Below are 25168 nucleotides of genomic sequence, written 5' to 3' on the forward strand. Positions count from 1 at the left end.
CAATTTTAAGTGTATCTTTCATAGAGAAAAATAAATGTGACATCTAATTCATGGTAAACACATATCATGTGTACAGTACAATACACAGGATATGGTATTAAATAATATAGAGTACTCTGTAAGTATGTGAGTACATCTATACACACATATATATATACGGAGTATTATTTACCAGTTAAGAGCTTGTGCTCTAGAGTCAGACATGGTGTTTTATACCAGCTACCTGCTGGTGTTGTGTTTCTGCTGTAAAAACTAATAATATTAGTAATAATCTCACTAGAACTGTGCATTAGCACAGTTCTCGTGTCATAGAAAGAATTCACTGAAAGTTAACTGCTATTATTGTTGTTGTTTAGACATATAAATATATAGTGAGAATCCAGTAGGCTTCTTAAGCTCTCTCTTCTGCAATCTAAATGGTTCCTTTTTGATTATTGCTTTTAATCTGTTTCTTCTATAACCTTCAGTTTCATTTTCCCTCTATTCATTTACCACCCTAAATCTAGAATAGGACATATGATGCCAGTTGAGTCTGGTTAGCAAGGATAAATGTATGATGTATTTTAGGTTATCTACTATATTGCCCGATGTCAACTACTAATATGATTTGCAAATATATAAAAGTAATTTGATAGCAAGTGTGTAAACCTTTAAACACTTTTAACCTTAAAATAAACTCATTAAGTTTATCCTTAAAATCAACTAATTTTATCCTTAAAATAAAACCATGCATTTTTTTCAGCTATGCCATACTTCATTGATTTTAAAAATGTATTTTTTTCACATTTTAACATCTCTAAAATCAAGATGTGTTTTGCAGTTGACAACATGTTATAGTTCTATTGACAATTTTTTTCTTAGTAATACATGAAATAATGTATTCAATCTTGCAACTGATGACAATCTAGAGTTGATGAAATAGAGTACAAGAGACAAGCGTGTTGCAGGCAATTCTTAAGGTCCGAGAATTTAGTGAGCAAGATTACACAATCTTACTTTCAGAGAATCCATTCTAATTAGAAATACAGAGAAATAAAAAATTATTTCAACATATGTATAACTACTGAGGATGCCAATAAAGATGGACCCTGAGCTTGTCGGGGCCTGGGAGGGTTTCTGGGTGAGGGTGATGTTACCTAAACAGGGAGTGCAATAGGTGAGGGGTACGACTAGCCTGTGGTTTGCTTGCCAGCCACACAGTATAAGCAAAGCCTAGAAGCTGAAAGAAGCATGGACCATTCAGGGATTTGAAAGCAGTTTAGAGTAGATTTAGAGTATCCATGGAAGAAGGACAAGGTGTGAAGACAGAAGGAAAGCAGAAGTCATTTCCCGATGGGCCTTGCAGACCAGGTTGGAGTGCATTTTGAGGACTTTGGGGTTCTACTGAAGCATAGGTGTTATGGCCACTTGAGGAATCAGAAAAACTGAGACCTAGAGTAGCCACAGGATTGACTTTAGGGTGGATAGCAAAGATCAGTACTAGTTTAATTCTTTTCCTCTGAGCCCTCACTATAAGCTAGATGCTCTTTATGTTATATCAGGATTACCCAGGACATTATTCTCTCAGTGGCTATACTGCCAGAAAATGCATAACTAGATCATCCTCCACTTTAGTTTATGTTAAATAACATGTTTGGTCTAGATGGGAGGAGCCTTGAACCAATATGTGGGCTTTAAAAAAATTCTTTAAAGTGCACATGGCCTAATTTCAGGATATATGGGTTTAGTTACAACACACACATGTTATATATCACTGCCAAGTTCATACATTAGTGTGTCTATTAGGTGATGGATATTGATGCCAGTCTTTTCTAAATGCATCATGCATTCACTTTCCAGGGTGTATGTTTAAAAGATGATACATACATACATACATACATACAAAAACAAATGAAAACAATGCTGACAGGGAAGTGAAGTTTCACAATCTTTAAAGTCTTGTATATTATTATGCCAACAGAAATTGCACTTCAATTCATTGTAAAGCTTCTTCAGCTGCCCATTTACAGTAATACAATCTTAAGATTGATGAAACTAAGCAATTTTAGTTGAAATGTGACAAAAGGGTATAATAGAAAGACACTAACTTTATTATACAGGGTCAAATAAACAAAGAATAATTATTTGAATGAAGATATTCTATTCCAGCCAGCTTTTCTTGACTCATATTATTACATTTAAAATATTTTTGTTCACAGGATTTGTTGGTAGGCAAAAACCATCTTTTTACTGAAAGAATAACAAAGAGCCTTTTGCTTTTCCTTTTTTGAAAAACAACATTGTGAATCACCTGGTATCTTTGACTCAAAAAGGGAGTGCATCTACAATGGAAAAGCATTTAGGTCCTTTTTGATCAAAGATATCTTTAGTTTCTATAGGATAAGCAATGAGTACAAATGTCAATGTTTAGTTCCTGATGATATGACAATTACTAGCTATTTAAAAGAAATAATAGGTGCCAAGATGATAGCTTGCTATACTAATCCAACTAAACAGGACAAATAGTGTGAATTCTTTAATAATAGGGCAGACAAATGTCTATTCAAGATAGTTTAGATGCAGTCTTATCTGGAATCAGGAGGTTGAGTTACAGGATCAGTAACCTTGGTTCCATAAACCTCATAAATTTAGATTTTAATATAAAAAGAGGCAGAGAAGAACCAATGGTAAACCCTGTTACCACAGGACCAATACGTGATAGGAGGGTATCACGTGAGACGAGAATGCTAGAGACTCAAGGAGTCATTTTCAGAATGAGAAACTCAAGTTCAAATTCCAGCACTGATACTACCAATTCTGTGACCTTGGGCTAGCTACTATTTCTCTAGGATTTAAGAAAAACAATTTCTACATCAGAGGATTTCCATGAAGATTAAATGAAACTCTGTGCATAAAACAAGTGATCCATAATGTGTGTGAACAGAGACTACTGTTAACATTATTATTTTTGTGATTATTATTATATCCCACGCTTCTATTTAATTCTGCTGGCATTAGATGAAGTAAACAGTAGGCCAGGCAACCATGAACAAGGCATACTGCATGTTTAGGGATGGCATTTAGGCTTGCACATTCCCAATTAGCTTTTCAATTAACCCCAGCCTTGAGGAATATACTTCCCAGACCATTTCTGAATGCTAAAATAGGACTGCTGAGCTATTATGGATGCAGGTTGTTTTATTGGAGTAGGAAGAAATGGACTATGCTACCTATTGCACAGAGAAGCTGAAATTTACAGAGCACACTAACACTAAATCACAATTACTGTCTGTGATACAGATTTATACCCCCAAAAGCTAAAATATGCCATCACTCTATCAATAGTTCTTTTGCATTTAAGTATACTAATCATTTTCTAAATAAAACTCAATAATAATCTTATTTTATTCATTTTCCTTCATTGTACAATAAGCATGACAACCTATAGTCTGTAGCACTTTATACCCCCTCTGTGTTTGCAATTACGTGATGATCTCTGATGTTATAATGACACTTTATAGACATTTATTCAACTTTCTGTATCATTTCTTAACTGTCTTCTCAGTTAAAGTATATTACTGAGCTCATTATACAAATAGTAATTCACAACAGTTGGCTTAAATAAGTCATGTGATAAAATTAGGTACACAGAATAAATCAACTATTTCCATTCACCTTTTGGTGATGAAGGGCCTTCATTGTTCAAGGCACACCTTTTAGATTATACCAGGAATTCTGTGAACACAATTTCCATAAGGAAAAATGAAAAAAAACTGAGATGCCCTTTTCTTCTTCGTTATCATCACCTAGTACTCAAAATTAACTTCTCCTAGCTCCCCTGGCATTAGAAATAATCGTTTTTCATTTGTTTTTTTTTTATCATTCAAGGAGCAACACTTCAGTTCTCTAATGTTGGTTTCCCTACTCTCTAAGACAAATAAAGCATTTAAAACCCTTAACCCCACAGTGGTTTCTTCCTCTTCCCTGTCCTAAGCATTAGCCCTCACAGAAATGAAAGGGAAATCCCAGAGTCTCCTTACTAGCTTCTTCCCATACTTAAGAGATAGAAACCTGTGTTACTCTGTCAGATCAACCTCCTTTCAGGTTCTGCACACTAAATTTCATGGGCTGCTTTTCTTCACACTCATGCCCAGGCCTGAATTAAGTGTCACCAGGAGATTCAACTTCTTCTTGCATATTAATGTGGCATAAGGCATTATCGCCCAGTGGCTTTCACAGTCATCTGCGGTCCCTGACAGCCCACATAACCTATAATTTTCAGAGGAAGAAGGCAGTTTTTCAAAATATTTGCTCCAAAAAAACCTACTTACAAGTCTTTTTCCTTAAAAATTACTTGAGAAGCAAAAAAGCCTCCCCCAAAAAACAAACAAAAAAACCCACAAAAATCCCATGAAAAAACAAAAAAACCCAAAACCCCAAACAAACAAACAACAAAAACATCAAAACCCAACTGTTCAGTATAAATGGTGCTGGTACATGACAGTTAGGTTTGCAGTCTTTTTAACTGTGATATATAGAATAGAAAAGGGGTCAATCCTACCCTACTCTTGCCTCCCCCTCCCCCACCAAAATGCCATTAAATAACAAGTTTGCCATCATTCTACAATCTTCAGTTTTGCATATTCTAAAAGGTTACAACCCTGAAGTCGGAACCCCAGTGACGTTTTCTCTTTTCACACTACAAACAATTGTATCTTAGTTTATCACTGGATTCTTGTTCATGTTGTCAACGTTCCTACTCTGAAGAAACAAACAGCAAGTTAAATGGAAGGGACCTTCTCAGTGGAGAAGGAAGACTGTGCCCCAGGCCAACAGAGCCTTCTCTGGGTCAACTTCACGAGTAGATTTAAGGCAGAAAGGACACTGGACCGAAGGTTGCGTCCTTAGAGTAATATAAAAAATCTCCATTTCACAAAATTTTGTTACCTTTGGAAATTTCCCCAACATTTCCCCAATTTGAACCCTATCAAACTGGATTCGGTTTACCTAAATATGACAGTTTTGCCAGTGCTCCGAAACCAGAGGGCACATTAGAGATACAAGCTTATAATGCACCTTAGGACTTACAGGCCATTTTAATTTCTTAGAGAATAATAACTAAGGAGATAAATCTACGTAGAGGTTTTCTTGAAACAACTAGTCATGCTGAGTAAAAGAAATACAGAGCCATCCTCTAAATGCCCATGACCATCTAATTGCAAATATAAGTCTTGCTCGTTGTACACACTTTATAAATGACGGCTTTGCTGATTGAAAAATATCAGACACCCCTGTGGAATCCAGTCAGTGTTACCGAGTCCCCAGTATGTGCTCCTAGGACACAGAGTAAGACGCAAGTACCAGAAAATGCTCAGGGATTTATCAGGCCCCCTTCAGAATTAAAGACTGTAGTAATAAAATATAATGCAGTACAGCAACAAGTTTACTAGAGAGCTCCCTGAAGAAGCAAAAAATTGCAGCTGCTCACGTGCTTTCACCCTGTGTCATTTAAAGGAAAATTAAGTCTCTGTGGAGACGCTGTCTCAATTGATGATACCACCAAGTATTTATTTAGAATAGCTAATGATTCTACTTAACCCTATATGTCCCCCTCCTAAGTAGCTAGGCTCCAAAAGTCCTCCCTTCTGCAAGTGGCATGGACTACATTCCCAGTGAGAGGCAAGCTCTCGCCCCAAGGTAATCAAGACTGCGTCTGTGCTCAGACCAGCAGTCCAGAGCGGGCAGCTGGCAAATAGGAAAGGTAATCTTCATCCCCACTTGCTCCGTACCTTTTCAGATTTCGCCTTCCTGGCGTTGTGCACGAACCTGCGACCCAGCTTCTTGGCATACCAGATAGAGGCAAACATAGCGATGCCAATGGCAGAAATTCACAATGAAGCTGCTGCACTATTTCCCACCTCGGCTCAGAGACAAACGGAATCGGGCGGGAGCCGTCACTTGCAGGCTGTTGCTTTCTCAGTCCCTCTCATGCTGGTTAGCGGAGGGAGAGGGTGGGAGGAGGGCGCGGGGAGGCGGTCCTGTTTGGCCAGTCTGCAGGTACATTTACATCCTGCCAGCAGGAGCTCCGGGCGAGGCGGGCGCTGCCTTCCCAGCCAGCTCACACAACCAGGCAGCTAAGTATCTGTCTGCAGTTCTTCGGCACCGTCACCACCAAAACTCCATGTGTGTCTGGAGGAAAGGAAGCCGCAGTCAACTCATCCCGGAGGAGGCTCACCTCCTGCTCTGGGCTCCGGCAGTTATACTCCTCGGCTTCCCTCTCCCGACAGAACGTACTGGCGGCAGTGGCGTAGTAAAGAGAGACCCACATACAGCCTCCTAGGTAAATCTGCCAAAACAGGAGCCGCCAGGCACAGGAGAGAGGCAGGGCCACCAAAAACCTGGCCCTGCGGACACAAACAGGTGTCCTTGGAGCCTGTGTCCTGCTCAGATCCTCGGAGAATATGAGAATATCGGGCTGTTAAGGCGGCTGGAAATAGAGGAGTTCCGTCCTTACCCTTTCCTCAACTCCATTTGGTCCAGGGAAAGTCATCTCTGCTCAGCCAGCCTTACCCAGAGCTTACAAGAGTAACACTTTATATTTGGGAGGCTGGCCCGGGACAAATGACAAAGTGAGGCAGATGAAGTGCACTCTCAAGTGCCTGAATAAAGGTCCCCTAGTTTTCAAACTCATTAGTTCTATACTTAAAGCAGCTGGGGCCTCTTTTACGAACACAGGTTTTCAGCATAAGATTGGGAATGGGAAGGACAGTAAATCTATCTTTAAACTAACATAAAGCAATCTACTCTTTAAAAATAAACAAACCTTGAGTCTTCTTTCAGTGATAGCCAGTAGGCTATCATATGTAGGACTGTAGCACTGCTTCTGGGAAGGTAAATTTGTGATTTTTGTCAGCTCTTACATGGTGTTGCTTTGCACAATTTTTTTTTATTTTACCAGTAGGTGTTTTCAATTTCACTTATCGTATTAGGGTTTAGACTGTGAGGCATTTTACAGGTAAAGTCAATTTTAAGGATTAAGTGTTTTGTCCAGTGAGAGAGCATTTAAGCCTTTACCCAGAATACTAGAGGAAAAAACATTACTGGAAAATCTTCCTCCCAGTGACATTCAAACAAAACTCAATCCAGTATATGTTTTCCAGCTGACCTGACAGAAGTGCCCAAAGAATGTCAACACACTTACAGATACTTGGACTGGAACTCCCTTCCCTCACTCTATGTCCCTTGAGGTTTACCTGCAAAGAGGTTTAGTTCTTTAGTCAACAGCATGCTGTTTTAAAAGGTATATCAGATATCCTCCCAAGCAGTAGGTCAGTAGGCAGTATGGGATAGGACAATGGTAGTCAGAACGCATGTCCCTGCTCATCACTAAGGTAGCCTTGGTAGCCTAGAAGAGTGCTTAAAAGCTGTCAGAGTGTGTTTGCTGAATGAAAGAATGATCTGGGTTCCAACCTTGACCCTGCTTCTACCTTGTTTCGTTGTTCTGAGTTTGATTTGCCTCATCTGTAAGTTAAGAGAACTGGGCAGATGACTTTTACGGTCCCTTCCTGCCCCATGAGTTTATAATTAGGCTTATGCCTCTACATGTGAGTACTGAACAGAGAATTGTCTGGTGTTCACCAGGGGTCTAGACTCTGGTAAAATGACCGAGTGTCCTGAGAAGCCCAGAGTGGCACCCTGAGGGCAGTCCAGATCCTTCTACCTTTGCAACTTGCCTAGCTGCCACCCAGGGTTTGGTTTTGCCATCAGTTCTCACTGTCGTTGCCCTGTGCTTCCACTTCTATGAATTCTACTTTCTTTCATTTCCTTTCGACACTCTTAGACAACCCTTGAAATTCTCCACATCACGCCCTGTACTCTTTGGGAGAAAAGTGCCACGGAAATCCAATAAATAAATAGTCCTGCTTCATTTTCAAATGGCCACTCTGCAGGAACACGGCTTACCTTAATATTGCCGAGATGCTGAAGGTGTTCATTATTCCTGCCCAGAAGTCTGTCTAAGCGCAGTTATAGTTGAAAGACTATTCAATTAACAGAAAAAAAGTAGATGAAAAGAAGGGGAGCAATTCTTCCTAAATTAGTGAGTAAGAAAAATTCTGTTTTTAACATTTTAAGATGGAATCACACAATAAAAAGGTGAGAAAAAAAGTTGAGCTTTCAAACTACTGATATGAAAGGGGGGAATCAAAGAATGTTAATTTACTCCTATGGGGCTGCCAGATCATAAAATAATTTTTGCACTTTCTTCATAAGTTAAGATTTCCTGGGTCACTTAAACTGGGGCCTGGAGAGATCTTTGATGTTTGATCATTTTGTTGGTCGGTTTTACTTTTATATTAAAACTTTAATGACCTTCTTCACACACCTGACCCAGAGCCTTTGTAAAACTTTTACAGGATGGAGTTTTGAAGAAAATAAATTGGACTGCCAGCTAAGATTATCTTAAAAATAACAATAACAACTACTGGTCCTTAAATAGGCAGTTAGAGGTAGAAAAGGCAGTGCAGAGTGGGACATTCATAGTCAGAACCCATGTTTGTGTTCTGAGAATGTTTAGCATGATGTAGATATTCAAAATATATTTGCTGAATGTGTCTATGACAAAGGAAAATCCACAAACTTTAAAGACTAGAAGAGTCAATAGAAGCATATCCACAAATTCTCACTTGTACAAGTTTTTTGAAAGATGGACATCATTTAATGAAATGATGCAGTTGCCATAGTTATACAATACTTTCCCCTGGGTTTCTGCACAGATGCATCTGCTCCAAAGGTGGGCAGCTGCCATCGTAAATCCTAATGGTCTCTAACCATTGCTCTCCTGATTGAGATGAACAACTTTTGCAGTTAGGCCATGCAAGGAGAACTAGTTTTTCAGATACTTTCCATCTGTATATCATCAATACCTGGACAGACCTTTTCCTCTGTCATTTCATTTTTAATACCTCTCATATGACAGGAGCCTTATAGTACCGCAGAGTTTGCGATGCAACATTAATCCTTTTAAGCAGCTTTGGGTTCATGCCTCAACACACACACTGTGTGAGCCTCTGAATTCTCAAGGTAAGTGCAATGTTTAAATCAAGCTATTAAGTATTATACCATTACATTTTCTGCCTAGCACATGAATGATTTTCTTTTTAAAATCATCTAGACATATCATAGATAATTACATAAACAGACTAAACATTAAACCCGAGAAACAAATACCTACTAGCTTGAAAAACTATCTAAGTCAGGTGTTTAATATACACCAAAGAAAATACATGTTGGAAACATACACAAGCTAATGTACAAAACTAATAAACATTCAAATATTTGTTTGATTTGTTTGCATATCTGCTATGTATATTGCCCTTTGGTTAACATCTGGTATTAGTGCATTATTAAAATAGCAGGTATAGGATATACACTACAGTAAATAGTATTACTAAAAAATATATAAATATAACATTTAACTTCAGTTCACAGGAATGCCAAGATATTGATATTAGTTATCTCTGTAGAGGGTTGAGGGAAGGAAACATAAAAATCAGTTACTTTTGCTCCATATATTGTGTATTATTTGAGTCTTCTACAATGATAATACATTCATATTTTATTTGTATGATTTAAAAGGTGAGCAATACTTCTTCACAAAAATATACTGATTATTTACTTTATATCAAACACTGGGGACCCCAAAGTGAATAAGATACAATCCTTCCTCTCAGGGAGCCCTATATAGTTGGGGACACTGGTGTATAAAGAAATAAATTTTAATATAGAATGGCATATAACAGATATGTGAAAATTAGGTGAAAGCTCAGGAATAAAATTACTGTTTTTTTTGGGGGGGTGCTTTCTATATTCTACAAGCCCAATAATAAATGTTATCTATAAAAAGTGCAATAATTAGTGTGAATGTATATAAATGTCAAAGTAATGGCTAAATCTCTCTGCATGTTTTATCTGCATGGACAATAGAAAAATGGTCACTATAACTTTATGCATTATATCAAAACCAATGTGTACAAACTGACCCACTTACAAATAGATGTGTGCATAAAACGGAAACTCACAGACAAAGCCAATAGTATGGCGGTTACCAGAGGGAAGTGTGGGGGAGTAGTAAAGGGTAAAAGGGGTCAAATACACAATGATGGAGGATGATTTGACTTTGGGTGGTGGGCACACAATGAAATGTACAGATAATGTATCATGGATATGTATACTTGAAACCTATATAATCTTATTAACCAATGTCACCCCAATGAATTTAATTAAACATTAAAAATAAAAATAAAATAAATAAAAATTAGGTTGTATTATACTTGATTTATAAAATATCTTGTGTATTCTATACATTAATTCTGTACTTATTACATATGCTGAAAATATCTGTTCCTAACTTATCACTTGTCCTTTAAAGTCACTGTATGTTATTAGGGTCCTCAGAAAAATTTTAAATGTACTGAAATTTATCAACATTTGCCCTATATATATGTACAGTTTTGTATCTTAAAATTTTTCTCTATTCCAAGTTTATAAATGCATTATCTTATATTTTTCTCCTAAACAATTTAATTTTTTTCTTTTCAATTAAAAAGTGTATTGTGTGCAATAGGAATTCATTTGTCCCCCTGTGTACGGATTTATGGCAGTTGTCTTCCTCTCTCATTTCCTTCCTCCCCTCCCTCCCTCCTTCTTTCCTACCTGCCTTTTCTCTCTTTTTTTCTGCTAGTATATAAAAATGCTATTTCTCTTCCTTTTTGACTTGTAATGTTCCTAATCCATATGTCTAGATCATATGAGTATGCATATAATTGTTCTGGGTTCTTGTGTGATTGTTCTATTTTTATTTACATGTGTCAATATTACATTACATTGATTGCTATGCTTTACAATAAATTTTGATACCCATTTCATCTGGTCTATCTTTTCAACTAAATTTTTGTAAAGTTATGTATTATATGCCCAACAATCCATGTTACTATCTTATAGTATTTTAGTACTATGTATTGTAGCATATATTCCCCCCACCTACTATTATATCTTGTAGTAGTTCTATTTTTCACCAAATCTGTCATTATTATCATCACTATTAGTTATTTTTTTACAATTAAAGGTTAGTAAAACTAACTCCACATGCTATCAGTTTATTTTCTCATTATTTTTAGCAGTCCAATCCTTCTAAAAGTCTTCTTTATCAAAGTACATATTTTAATACTTATTTCTTCAAAAATCTGTGATGACCTTTTAATATATTTCCTGAACTGTCTACATTCACCTTAGGGTTTGAAAGATAGCATAGGTAAGCAGAGATTTTTAGAGTGACAATTATTTTCCCTCAGCACTTTGAAGATATCTCACATGGTCTTCTGGTATCTATGTATTTTTATGATAAGATGTCTGCTGTCAATCAAATTGCTACAGCGTAAGGAATGCCTCTTCTTTAGGCTTGTTTGAAGATTTTTTTTTAGTTGTTTAACTGCATTTTCAATACAATATTTTTTTCTAAAATTCTGCTTGGAACTCACTATCGTTCTTTAATCTGATAAGTTATAAAAAACTCATTATTTTTTTCTAATATTCTTCTCCCTCATTCTCTCTATTGTTTCTTTCTAAAATCATGTTAGAGTTTTCCTGGACCACTTCATTTTATGTATCCTATTGCTTCATATGTATCCTATTATTCTTTTTCTGTGTTTGCTGTTTTCATGGCTGTATCCTCAGATCCAATTATTATTTTATTTTAAGTTTTAATCTACTGTTTGCCTATCTAAGAAGTATTTCTTTTAAATTATTTTTTTAATTTCTAAAGATTCTATATCCACCCAGTCTTTTATCACAGTGTTCTATTCTTTTATTAAGATTTTTATTCCACCCTGTATTATATTTTTAATTTAAAACATTTACTTTGTAGTGTTTATCTGGTATGCATATTACCTAATTTTCTTGGAAGTCCAATCATGCTGATCCTACTCCTGGTGGGTAGTCTCTGAAAGTCATTGCACATTTTTACTCTGAAATTTTCCTTAATAAGACACTGTTTTCTGTGGGAGTCCCAGGGACCTGGAGTTGTGCAACTGTTGGTACAGACAATTTTGCACATCTGCTAGTTGCTGGGAGATTTCACTAATTCAGAAGGTATTTTGTGATTAATATTTGGTTTAGTGTTAGTCTTTCCACACAAAAGGGTTAAATATACTTTTTATTTTTCTTGTTCACTCATAATAGAAACATGCTTTCTTACTGTTTTGGGGGGTATAATAAATAAAGTTTTTTAGAAGCTCTTTGATTAAATGAGAATATTTTTAACTTTTGAGTTATAGGCAAGTATTTCAGTTTCATTTCTCTCCCTTGGATGATTCTAAGGTCAACTGTCTTGCTCTGTACAAGCATCAGAACCTCACACTCTTATCTCATGGGCCCTCAGTGAGGGCCACATACCCCTGCGATACCACAGTCAGCTCAGGAACTCGCTGCACTGGCAGTCACTTTATACAAACTCAACCAAGTCAAACTGGCACTAACCCAAAAACAAACTGGAGAATTTCATTGGCCTGCACATGAGGTTTTAGTATTTGATTATTAGCATGTCTGATAATAAGACTTATTGTAAAATGTTTTATGCAAAAGATTCTGGGAAGTCACCTAATTAAAACACTATTTGAAAGTCACTATCATACAATAATTAATTACCTGAAGTTAGTAGTAAAGTAGATGACTACCACATTTGCCACCTTTGACAAGTAATGACAAATGTATAAAATGGGGTAATAGTGGAAACCATTGTGTTGATTATAAGTATGAAATCAAATAATACATGTAAACTCTTTAGACCTATACCTGGCATACATTATGGGTACAATAAAAATGCCTTTTATATATTTATTCATCCTTTAATCTTCAGAGAAGACAAAAAGCACAACAATTCAGAGAGAAAATGTGTGTTTACTATTATGAAGGAATAAAGAATGCTTTTTAAAACTCTCTTTATGTTTGCATTTAAACATCCTCACTGTTAAGATGAGCATGGTTAAATCCTACCTTCTTTCAAAATTAGTTAAGACAATGGGTAAAAATCTTTCATACATTTAAAGATTTTGGTTTCAAAGATGTCTCTTTTGAGAGGCAGATTAATATTTTCTAAAATTTTCTGAATATTTTTAAAAGTTTTGAAAGTCTTCTCAGAGCTTCTCTTCTTCCCAAAAATCTTTCAAAGTAAAGAAAACTAAAATTGATCCCAAACCACTAGTAATTCTGGATCCACATGCTGCAATTTGCCCATGTGCTTACAATTAGAGATATGCCACAGCTGAGGCTGTAAACTGATAAGGCAACGGCTATCAAAGGAGAGCAGAGCTGGTGAATACAGGTAAGGAGCAAATGTGACAGAAGACAAGAAAGAATGGGTATCTAATGAAACATGCAAGGGCATTGACTTGGGAATAAAAAAATGCAGCAAACATAGTTTTCCTGAAATAGCTATGCAATGCTAAAGGAAGCATAGTTGAATAATTTTGTTACAGAGGATTCAACTGAATTTCTCCAAATTTACATGCCTTGCCAAAGGATGCCACAAACACAAACATTTAAACAACACATTGAACGTGAGCCTTTTGGCATGGGGACTTTCTCGTCAATTCTAATTCAGTTAGATAGTCCAGTATCCTAGCTATCTCAACAACGGCATTGTTTCTATCCATAGAGAGGGTGTGTTAATTTGGGAGTCAATACTCAGTTTTATTTTTATTTTTACCAGTTGTCTTACCTCTATGTATTGGGCTATATAGTCAATTTTTAAATTTCCCCTTAAACTCAAGTAATCTATTAGTCTGTGACATCATGGCCCAAGAACTGATGGGTAAAACAATTACTGTATTTTTCAGACCACAAGACGCACCTAGGTTTTTGAGGAGGAAAATAGGAAAAACATTTTTGAAGCAAAAAATGTGGTAAAGTATTTAATAACATAAATAACATAATATTTTACCAATGTAAATATAAACAGAACTCCACAGCAGCATTAACAACCATTATTCCTCCCAAATTTGGGGTTGTGGGGAGTGTGTCTTATAGCCCAAAAAATACGGTATCTTTTAAGTCCAATGGCCAATTTTTTATGAAGTTGTAGTCTTGCCACTTACCTTCTGGGTCTTTACAAAAGTATTTGGTTTCCCTGACATACCCTGGGTACTTGTATCTTTGTGCATGCTTTTTACTCTGCCTTCAGTCCTAACCTTCCATTTTACTTCCTGCTCTCTGTCATTTACTTGTGAGAAATTCTTACACATTTTTTGAGATCTGGCTCAATAATTCTCTGTGAAACCTCTCCTGATCCCTCCAGACAGAGCCAAATTTTTCTATTGCGGTAAAACTAATGGTTCCTGTTATACTTTGTGCATAGCTCAGGTTTAGTTGTTATTACATGTTTGTGATTACTTTGAACTCAAATGTTTCCCTCTAAATGACAATTCAAGAAAATTCATATGCCATATTTATTTTTGTAGCCTCAGAGATCTACATAGTCTTTTGCACATGGCAGGCACTTAGAAAATATTTGAATAGTATAATAGTTATTTGCTGAATGAATGACCAAATGAATGAGCACATCACTTGAATTAAACTGCTTCATATTCCTGGGAGAAGAAAAGGCAGCACTATATGGACACATTAAGCATTTAGTATAACCCTCTGTTTGTATTTTTACCTCATATTCACCTTCATACTAAAAAAGATGAATCAAAGTCATGGTAAGGAAGAGTCTAAGTGCTTTGAAAAACAATGATTTAAAAGGTGAACTAATGAGACTTGTTGATTCATGGTATACCAGCTGTGAATTGTTTGACCTTGTCATTCCCCGACTTCCACAGATAGATACAGGATATCTTTTACAAAATTGTATAAATAAGGCCATACTTATAAGTAAATAAATAAACTCCCTCCTTTATTTCCTTAAAAATAAGACATACCAGTGGATATATTCAAACCATTCATTTTCCTTCCTGCCACCTACGTAAAACAGAAACAGCAGCTGTTGAAATCCTCAGCACAAATGTCTTTAACAGATAGTGTTGCTGAAAATCTTCCTGATATTAATTGCAACCTCTCTTCATCTTAAAGAATATATACAGTTTAAAGAAAGTGTAATATTATCCTTCATGGCTAGAGAGAGGAGGTGACTTGGTAGGTTACCACTCTATATAAAATATGTTACCTTAAGCATCTAAAATAAAAATATTTTGTCTTTAAGATAAAAATTTGCCCACTAAAGTACTTAACAGACCTTGTCCCTGTATTTATTTACCTGCTAACTCTTTGTTATTTATTTAGGTTATTTTGAACTTGACTCACTTTTGAAATATGTTTAATTTAAAAGAGAATTTATTACCAGAATCAACAAAAATAAGGCTCATTATCCACAAATAAGTAACCTACAATGAAATACAATAAAATAGATTAAAGTAGAATATTCTTATTTGAAGTATATTGGAAAAAGAATCATGTTAATACAGTTAAAAAGTGAAATAAAAATGAGAAATAATTTTAAAAGTATAATTGAAAAGAGAATCAATGTTTTATATTCTAGTTACAAATTGTTTCTTTTCAATATTTCTCATGTACCATCTTAAGTATACCACACTTTGGAAAATATTCCCATCTCATTTAATCATTTCAAAAAATCTCTGAGTCAGATAATATCTTCTTTTTATAAATTAAGAAACTACATCTAAGAAATTAAATAATTTATCCAAGCCCACATTTTCCTAGAAGAAACTAGGCTTCCTCCTCATTCATTTCTCAATTTTCAAAACCTGTCTGGTCTACACTACCTTCTAGACATAGTGTAACGATATGAGAAATAATATGCCAAGGCTTCTGGTGAAATAAAAATACATGAAATGAAGAGGGGGCAAGTGCCATGAGTTCAGGTAGCACTCACTAGCCTATGGGTGGGGTGGGAAAGATGGGCTTTCTACAAGCTGGAAAATTTGAGTTGGGCCTTAGAAAATAGGGCAAAACAAAAAGTATGTTTATGTACCAGAGGAAACAGCATGAATAAAAGTAAAAATGTTGGACATCATGAGATGTGTTTGAGGAATGGTGGAACATCAGAATGAAAGGGCTACAGCCACACTGTAGTCAGGCAAATGCCAGTCAATGCTTAGTCATGGCCAATATGGTCAGAGCTGGGGATTCTGGAGAACAAGGGTGCTCGTGGAGATAATGGGGTCTTTCTTAATTAGTGTGATGGTGGTAGGAAACATGGGCAACGAGCAGTATAGGAAACATTCTTTCTTGACACCCTAGACTATATTTAGATCCCTGACTCACTCCATTAGCACAGTACATTGCTTTTCACAACATTTATCAAACTGACAATTATCTATTTTGTATATGTAATTCAATCATTTTTTAACCCTGCTGATTTTTTTTCATGGGCAGTTGTTTCCAGGTGAGGGCTCTAAGTTTTCTTTCTGGACTCTTCTAAAGCAGATGATTGTTAAAATAAAGGGGGAGGGAAATGCAGGAAAAATAAATAAATGGGACTGCATCAAACTAAAAAACTTCTGCACAGCAAAGGAAACAACCGACAAAATGAAAGCGAACCCACTGTATAGGAGAACATATTTGCCAATGCTACATCTGATAAGGGGTTAATTTCCAAAAGATATAAAGAAATTATACAACTTAACACCAGGAAGACAAACGATCCATTTAAAAAAAAAACAAAACAGCAAATGATTTGAATAGACACTGCTCCAAAAAGGACATACACCAATAGACATGAAAAAATGCTCAAACAAAAGAAAACCAGAGACTTGCACTCATGGAACATGGAAGATGATGCATCTCAGAGGGGCGGGTGGGGACTGGAAGAGATTATACATGCATACGCACAAAGCCCATGGACACACAGCCGCGTGGTGAAGGCCAGGTACGGGGAGGCTGGGTGGAGAAGGGAAAGGGGAGGGGGAAGGGAAGGCACCTGTAATAGTGTTGATGACAAAAAATGAAAAAGGAAGTGCTGTTGCAAATGATTGGATATTTTCTACTTCAGTGTATTCTAGGGATTTTAATCTATGCCTTGAAGGTTTTCACATCCATATAAAAAGAGAAGTAGCGATGGTGTGTTAACATTTAAATATGTTCAAGTTGCAATAATCCCAGAAGAGGCAGGATATATATGTCTGGTAAGCAATATGATAAAAAAAAATCCTTCCTCCTTTCAGCCATTTGTTCAACACTTACTTGAGTGTTACTATTCTCCAGCCATGTTTTCTAAGCTATGGGATAAAATAAGGAACTAAACAGACAACAATACCTAACTTTTGGAGCTTACATTTTAGTGTAGGTAAGAGATAATAAGAAAAATTTTAGTGGGCTATACATGTTAATTATATTCATATACAGTTCATTAAATGATGATACATGCTAAAGAAAAAATAATACAGGTAAATGGAATAAAAAAGTGTAGAAAGTGATAAATTTTTTTTATAAGTTGACTAAGATAAATTTCAATGAAAAGTAACTTGAGTAAAGATTGTAAGGAAATGAGATTAAGCCAGAAGGACATCTGAGGAAAGAATATTCTACGTGAAGGCCTTAAGAAGGGACCTAGGGCTGGTTTGACGACAGTAAGGAGTCACTGTGGCTAAAGCAGAGCGAGGAGAAAGATGGTCCAGAATGAGGTCAGACAGAGAGGGGAGTGAAGGGGGAAGAGGTAAAGCAGACCTTGTAGACCTCATAGCTGTCGTGGGCTTCTGGCTTTTGCTGTGAATGAGGTAGGAAGCAATTTCATAGTAGTAACATGGTCTGACCTATATTTCAATAAGACCACTCTTGCTGTGATCTTGAAATTTTGAAGCAGAGTAGGTCAAGGCTGAAAGCAGAGAAAACAGTTTCTAAAAAAAATTATCACAGTTACTAAGCCTAAAGGTAACAGTAGCTTGGACAAAACATGGAAATTAAAAAAAAAAACAGCAGTTAGGTTCTGTACATATTTTGAAGATAGTGGCTGTGGGGTATGAGAGAAAGAGAGGAGACCAGGATGACTGCAAGCTGTTAGCAAGAGCAGCTAGAATACCAAACTTCCGACTAGCTGAAATACAAGGCATCGATAGAGCAGATTTTTCAGGAAAAATAAACATTTCAGTTTTGGACATGTTAACTCAGAGATATCTTTTAGACATCTGAATGCAGATATCGAGTAAGCTGCTGGATATACAAGTCTAGCATTACAGAGATATCAGACTATAAAAGGTATTGAGAGTCATGAGGCAGTGAAAAAGCTCAAAGACCAACCCTTGAGCATTTTGGCATTTATAGTTATCTACTTAATACATGGTTTCCTTAGTGAATGGTGACATCTGTGAAAGCAATGAACAGAGTTTTTAAAGGACAAGAAAATTGAGAGTCTAGGCCATGGAAGTGGTTATAATGAATTTCCATGGGATTTAAGCTGGGTAAAAGGATGTATTCTAGGAGACAGGTAAGAACCAGAAAAAAAATGATACGCTCAATGGAATGATGAGGGCTAAAAAATTGTTGAAGTAAAGTTACATACAGATATTTGAGGTTTGTGTATGGATACTATGTTTTATGTAGTTAATATACTTATTAGAGCTAATGTTTATCAAGTTTTTATATGAAATGAACACAACTACTTGCCTTGTTAAATCTTCGGAGAATTGTAGGAGGTGGCTAGAGTATACATATAAGTAGACTCAGGGAAATTGAGTAACTCCCTGGAGACCAATGAACTAAGCAGCACAGTCTGAACACCAGCAAACATCTGACTAGAAATTAGAAAGCCTTCTTGTCAAGTTGGTGGCATAGGTAAATGTGGTACTCAGAAATTCCCACAGCCACATCAAAATTACAACTGAACTAAAGAACAGCCATTATTCAGAACCACCTGAAACCTAGTTGAACAGAGGTCCTACAACTAAGAATGTAAAGGAGAAGCCACATCAAGACTGGTAGGAAGGGCGTAGAGAAAGAACAGAATGGTTTCATACACTGGTGTGGCAGTTAAAAATTGCGAGAGATATCTTAGCTTCTGAGGCTTCCCCTGAGGAGCCAGGGGTCCCAGGCCCAGACCAGAAACCCTAGTTCAGGGTGCCAGCGCTGGATCAGAAGTCCCCTTAATTTCTGCCTGTAAACACCAACAAAGTTTGTGGCTTTGTTGCCACAACCACAGGGCTCTTGGAGTCCCAGGCAGTTCCTCTTAATGGGCCCCCACATAAGCTTACTCAGATTCATTCACTCTAAGCTCCAGTGCCAGGGCAGCAGTTTAAAAAGTGTCAGGGACACAGGGGGAGGCACTGAACCCTCCCCTCACAGAACTGGCAGACAAATGCTATATCTGGGTCTCCAGGAACATCGCTCACAATATTTGAGCCACCCTGGTGATTTCATGAGACTCTGCTCCAGCCAACTTGTGGGCCCACACAAGCCATTCCCAGTGGCTTTCCCATACAAATGACCAGTCTTGGCTCATGCTTCAGATTTCCTAAAATCTCTCAAACAAGCAGCATCTGGCCTCTGCATGGTTGCTCATTTTGAGGGAATAGGTATGTTCCTATGACCAACTGACCTCAGAAAAATATCCAGCCAGTGATAAAAATATATATATAAATATAAATGTAAAATAATGCAATCATTTTGGAAATGTCTGGAGGTTTCTTAAAAAGTTTCACTATATCTACAAAATGATCCAGCAATTCTACTCCTAAGCATTTACCCAAGATAAATAGAAGCATATGTTCATTTAATGATTATATGGAAATTTCATGACAGCCTTATTTATAACAACAAAAAACTTGGGGAAGAGAATACATGTCCATCAACAGATGAATATAAACTGAGTTACATTTGTCCAATGAGGTAATACTCAGCAATAAGAAGAAATGAGCAATTGGTATCAGCAAAAGTATGAATGATTCACAAATAATCAAGCTGAGTTTAATAAGCCAGACAAAAAAGAAGAGCAGATATCATATGACTCTATTTATATAAAATTCTACAAAATATAGACAAATCTATGCCAACAAAAAGTGTCTCTGCTGTTGACTGGTGACAGGGTAAGGGGAGAGATGGTTTACAAAAGGGCACAAGGAAACTTTAAGTGATGATAGGTTATTCATTGTCTCAATGGTGGCAATGGATGGACAGGTGATGACATACATCAAAACCTATCAAATTACACATGCTAAACACGTGCGGCTTATTGAATGTCAATTACCCTTCAATAAAGCTGTTAAAAACATAAAAAGACACTTAGTATGTAAAACTTGACTATGTTTAAGCCTTCTTAAAAAGAAGGCTTAAAAAAGACAAAATTACTTTATTCAAAAAAATATAAAACAATGAAGAAAGAAGAAGCTGGGACATTGTAGCAAAGAAACTATTTTCTTTTTTCTGCTACTGCTATCCAATTTCTGTTCTTCTCCTTCCCTCTCACCTCCTAATGAAATGTCACAACCGTCCATTCCTAGCACCATTTAACATTTAGTAACAGCAATTATTAACAGCATAGTATGGGTATATATTTCTGTCTGGCCTACATTACAAGTGGATCAATAAAGAATTTAAGAGAACCCAATTAATTCTATTTCTTTTCCATTTTACTTAGTTTGGATTAGGTATAGAAACAGACTTAACCATGGTACTTAATTTTGATTTCGAAAATTGATTTTTACTCTATTTTCTGCATTTGCTTAGGAAACAAAGTTTTCTAAATCTATACTGTGAACTAGTAATCTCAGCAATCTTTGGCAGACCAACTGTTCTAAGAGATCCTGAGAATGTTCTGTGTTCCTTTTCTTTGCCTAAATTAGAAATTTGCAAGAAATTAGAAGTGTTTGCCCCACCCCAATTTGGAAAGGAAAAAAATACCAAGAAGGATTATGCATGCAATAACATACTAGAATCTCATCCTACTTTCCATTGAGCATTTGAAAATATGTTCAAGGGCTTAATAGCAAATCTAAATTAGGGACTCCACATCCAGGAACATTTGGGAATTTAACTGCTTCATGTTGGAAACCCATCCCTGATGGAGAAGGACTGCTTCAGATTCAGGAATGTGAGCCAAAATGATCAATTTGCTTCCTCTGGGCACAGCTCAAATTACATTCTTGATTCGGTAATGCAGAGCCCTTTCCAGCACATCCATTAAGGGAACTTGGCTCACGTTGAGGATGTCTTTAGGACCTAGTGTCTATGAGAACAACCATAGCCCTCGCCAGGGGGGAGTAGAACACCGGGTTCTGAGCAGGAGGGCCTTCATCTCTGTGTTGTAACACTGTACAAGAAGTCTGCTGACGAATCTGATGCCAGATATCTCAGGCATTTGGATAGACTAAGTCCAAACTCCCTCAGCTCACTCACTGAAGCTCCATGCACTACATTTTTAATAAGTTTATTTAGAAACACCAGTAAGTAGCTATGCACCAGAAAGAATATTAGCAAGCAGTTATATAGGGAAGTAATGCATTAGAATCAGGCAGACTTGACTCAACATGCCAGAAGAATCTCCTAGTTTTTACCCTAAAACATTGTCATCAATTTATGGTGCTTCTTTTTCTAAGAATGTTCTCAGAGGCTGTTCTCATAAAATTCACATAATGATAATAAATATTGTAATAGTATTTATTACTTGATATGTGCAAGGCATTGTGCTAAGCACTTAGCATGCAGTTCACACCTCATCACAGCTTTACAAATTCAGAAACTAACCTCACATTTTTGTGCGGATCTGATGGGTTGCTGCTCTTCGGTCCTAGTGTTTTAAGTACACCAAGTACCCTCTCTCCTTAGGTCTCCTGTTTTGCTGTATCCACTGCCTGGGATCCTCACGTCCAGATGGATATTCCTGTGATCACTCCCTCATCTCCTTCATGTCTTCACTAAAGTATCGCTTTTTAATAAAGCCTTTTGTTGATCTCTTTTTATCCTTCAGCATCGCACATGTCAGCACATAACATCATACTTCACTTATTTAGTTCTTCTTCTACCACCCTCATTAGAATGCAAGTGCCATAAAGACAGGAAATTTTACCTCTTTTATTCATCAGCTAGAATGATGCTTGCGCCCTGGAGACACTTTTCGAATATTTGGAAGTGGTAAGTGGGAGCAATGTGGTTTGAAGTAACAACCACTTGTTATCATTAATAAGAAAGCTAAAAACAAAGTAAAATCTTTAAGTAAACTCATGTTCTTAGTTCAGGTTAACCAACATTTGTGCTCAGATAATTTCATCCAAACATTCTTTGAAAATAATCTGCTAAACAATTTAGCTAAGTGGGCAGTACTTCTGAGTTTATTAGCAGGTATTAGGTGCAAAAACACTATGTGACAACCTAGGCTTTGTCCTCCCAAAATGTCCAGTCTTGCTGGGAAAGAAAACACAATCTGAAAGAACTAGAAGATGATATATTAAATACTTATCATTCATTCATCCATTCATCCATTCATGTAACAAAATGTTAGCTTCACGTGCTTCTGGCCTAGGTGCAGGAGGCATAAAGGTAAGCCATAGTTCCTGACTTTAAGGAGTTCACTGTCGGATAGAGGAGGTAGTCTGGTACAAGATAAAACTTGCTCAGTGCACTAAAACTTGATAAATAGAATAAAATGTGCTAAAATTCAGTAAAGAGAGAAAATGCCTTGAGAGTTTATAAGAGGGAGAAGTTACAACAGTTTATTATCAAGTGCTAAACTGAATGTAATCAAATGACAAACTGCATGGGAGAGATGATGAAATGCTATTGCTTATCACTCTTGCAGCTGAAATACACCAGGGACTTTGGTAACCTTCCATGCAGAAAATAACATATGCCAAGGCTCCTACTTCTCTTAGTTCCCTGCAAAAGGGCACTGAGCATTACACAGAGTGCACCCCTGCATGATGTTCCCAGCTGTTCCTGGGAGCAATTCTGTAACCTCGGTTTTGTTGTTCGCTCCCAGGTTTCGCAAACAAAATAAAAAAAGAGTCTACTATTAATTTTCCAAAGGTGAAATTTCTACTTAATTCCATACAAACTACAGAACTGAAAAAGTCTCAATACAAGTTGTTACATCACACCTAAAGCCTTGTCTTCAAAAAAAAGAAGACAAAGAAATCATATTTCAGTTCTTTGTCTTATTTTTTTCAGATTCTTCAAGTGCTAATAATTACTGTAGAAAAGCTAAAGAGAAAGTAAAATTAACCTGTAATTCTGTTATCCACCGAAATGCCAGAAAATCGGCATGTTACCTTCTGTACATAGCTGCACATGTAGAGGCCGACTTAGTGATCAACACAGCTGCTGTGGTGGTTACTGACTACACTTTGCATGATGTTTTACCCATTATTGTGAGATATTGTACCATCAATCAATATGCATCAAGGACATTTCTTTTAGTTCCATGATATTCCATCTTATGGATGTGTAACTATTATAAATAGTTCCCTCTCTTTTTTTCTTTTCCTTCCTCCCTCCCTCCTTCCCTCCCTCCCTCCCTCCCTCCCTCCCTTCCTTTGTCTTTCTTTTTCATAGTGAATTTTTAATGTATTTTTTCCATTACCATTTAAATATACAAAATGTTCCCTTTTCTGACCTTATTCCAGGATGAATTCCTGGAATAAGACAAAAATGGTGAAAGCCTTTTTAAAGACTTCTATTAATTGTTGCCAAATTGTCCTTGAAAATGTTATATGGTAATACTCCTGTCCAGGAGTTTCCTGGAGTGATCATCTTCCCACCTTCTTGTCACCTGGAGACAGGTGACAAGCCATACACTGCTTTCCTAATTTTATGCCCATTTACATTTTTATTTACATTGTTTTAAATACTGATTTTTTAGAATGCCTTAAAATTTACTTGAATTTATCTTAATATTTATGAATTATCTAGGATGTTGGTGATTTTTATATTGATCCGTAAGAGCTCATTATAGTTAGGTATAACTGTCTCTTTTTTTAATGTTTCAAATGTAGTATATGCTGTGGCTGGTGTGGCTCAGTAGATTGAGTGCTGGCCAGGGAGCCAAAGGGTCACTGGTTCAATTCCCAGTCAGTGCAGGTACCTGGGTTGTGGGCCAGGTCCCCAGTAAGGGGCACATGAGAGGCAACCATACACTGATGTTTCCCTCTCTTTCTCCCTCCCTTACCCTCTAAAAATAAATAAATAAAGTCTTTAAAAAAAGAATAAGAGAAGAAACTTCTCTCCCCTCCCTTTAAAAAATAAACAGTATATTATGGTTTGCATGTAATCAAATCTAATCTGTCTTTGTGAAGTCTGTGATTGCATTTATGATTCTGAAACCCTTAAAACTAAGATCAAGTAATTACAAACTTTTTAATGGTTTTATATTTACATTAGCCTGTTTATATATCTGTAATCAACTTGGTGTTGATGATAGGAATAATTTTAGTTTATTGAATGAAGACTCTTTGCCAAACGGTATATAAATTCTCTGTATGAATTATCTCCTATTTAATCTTTATAGCCACCATGTGCCTATTATTTATATGAAGTTATTAGGCAATCACTATTACTGTCCCTGTTTTATACATGAGGAAACTAAAGTTCAAACAGAGTGATTTACTTATCCAAGGTCACCCAACTAATAAGCTGTGTAGCTGGTGTTTGAACTCTGGCAGTCCCTAGAGTTTTTTCTCTTTAACTACTTTTTTTTATGCTACTGTGGAATGGCTCTAACTTAATTTTTCAGCAATTTATCAACTTCATGAAAACCACTTTTTGAATATGTTCTCTCTGATTTTTACTGCCTCTTTCATTATCTAGGACATCATTGTATATTCTAATTCACAGTTAGCCATTTTGTTGAACCAGCTTTTCAGCCTGTTCACGCACTGAAGCTGCACCACTGTACAGCTATTAAAGCTTTGCAGTGTTTATTAATATAGTGAGGCAAATGGACCGCTTACTGCTCTCCATTTTGATGAGTAACATTACTCTTACCACCCATTTACTATTCTAATCAAACATGTTATCCTTTTGTTAGTTCCAAATATTTTATTATTTGGTCTATAATGGAAGATTTTTATATTTTTAAATGCACATTTGATGTCCAGGAATATGATTATCTTGCTATTTATGCAAATTACTCTTGACATCACTTGGTAAATTTTTTTATTTTTCTTTATATATATCTTGTATAAATAATGCTACA

General features: G+C 36.4%; 1 protein-coding gene across 12 annotated transcripts in view; it reads right to left on the reverse strand.

Moving 5' to 3' along the window:
- The window catches only part of DLG2 (discs large MAGUK scaffold protein 2), a 1926133-nt gene that overhangs the window by 873342 nt on the left and 1027623 nt on the right, over positions 1–25168 (reverse strand). For 2 of the 12 annotated variants that reach the window (XM_053670847.1, XM_053670846.1), the window contains exon 1: positions 5769–5972. The exons of the other annotated variants lie outside the window; for them this stretch is intronic. In XM_053670847.1, the coding sequence (XP_053526822.1) occupies positions 5769–5846 (78 nt within the window). In that variant the 5' untranslated portion in view covers positions 5847–5972. Of the gene's footprint in view, positions 1–5768; positions 5973–25168 lie in introns of those variants that run through there. 12 annotated transcript variants of the gene reach the window in all.

Source organism: Artibeus jamaicensis, unplaced genomic scaffold (assembly GCF_021234435.1).
Source record: "Artibeus jamaicensis isolate MK-2021 breed Jamaican fruit bat unplaced genomic scaffold, CSHL_Jam_final contig_64, whole genome shotgun sequence".
Taxonomy (NCBI): domain Eukaryota; kingdom Metazoa; phylum Chordata; class Mammalia; order Chiroptera; family Phyllostomidae; genus Artibeus; species Artibeus jamaicensis.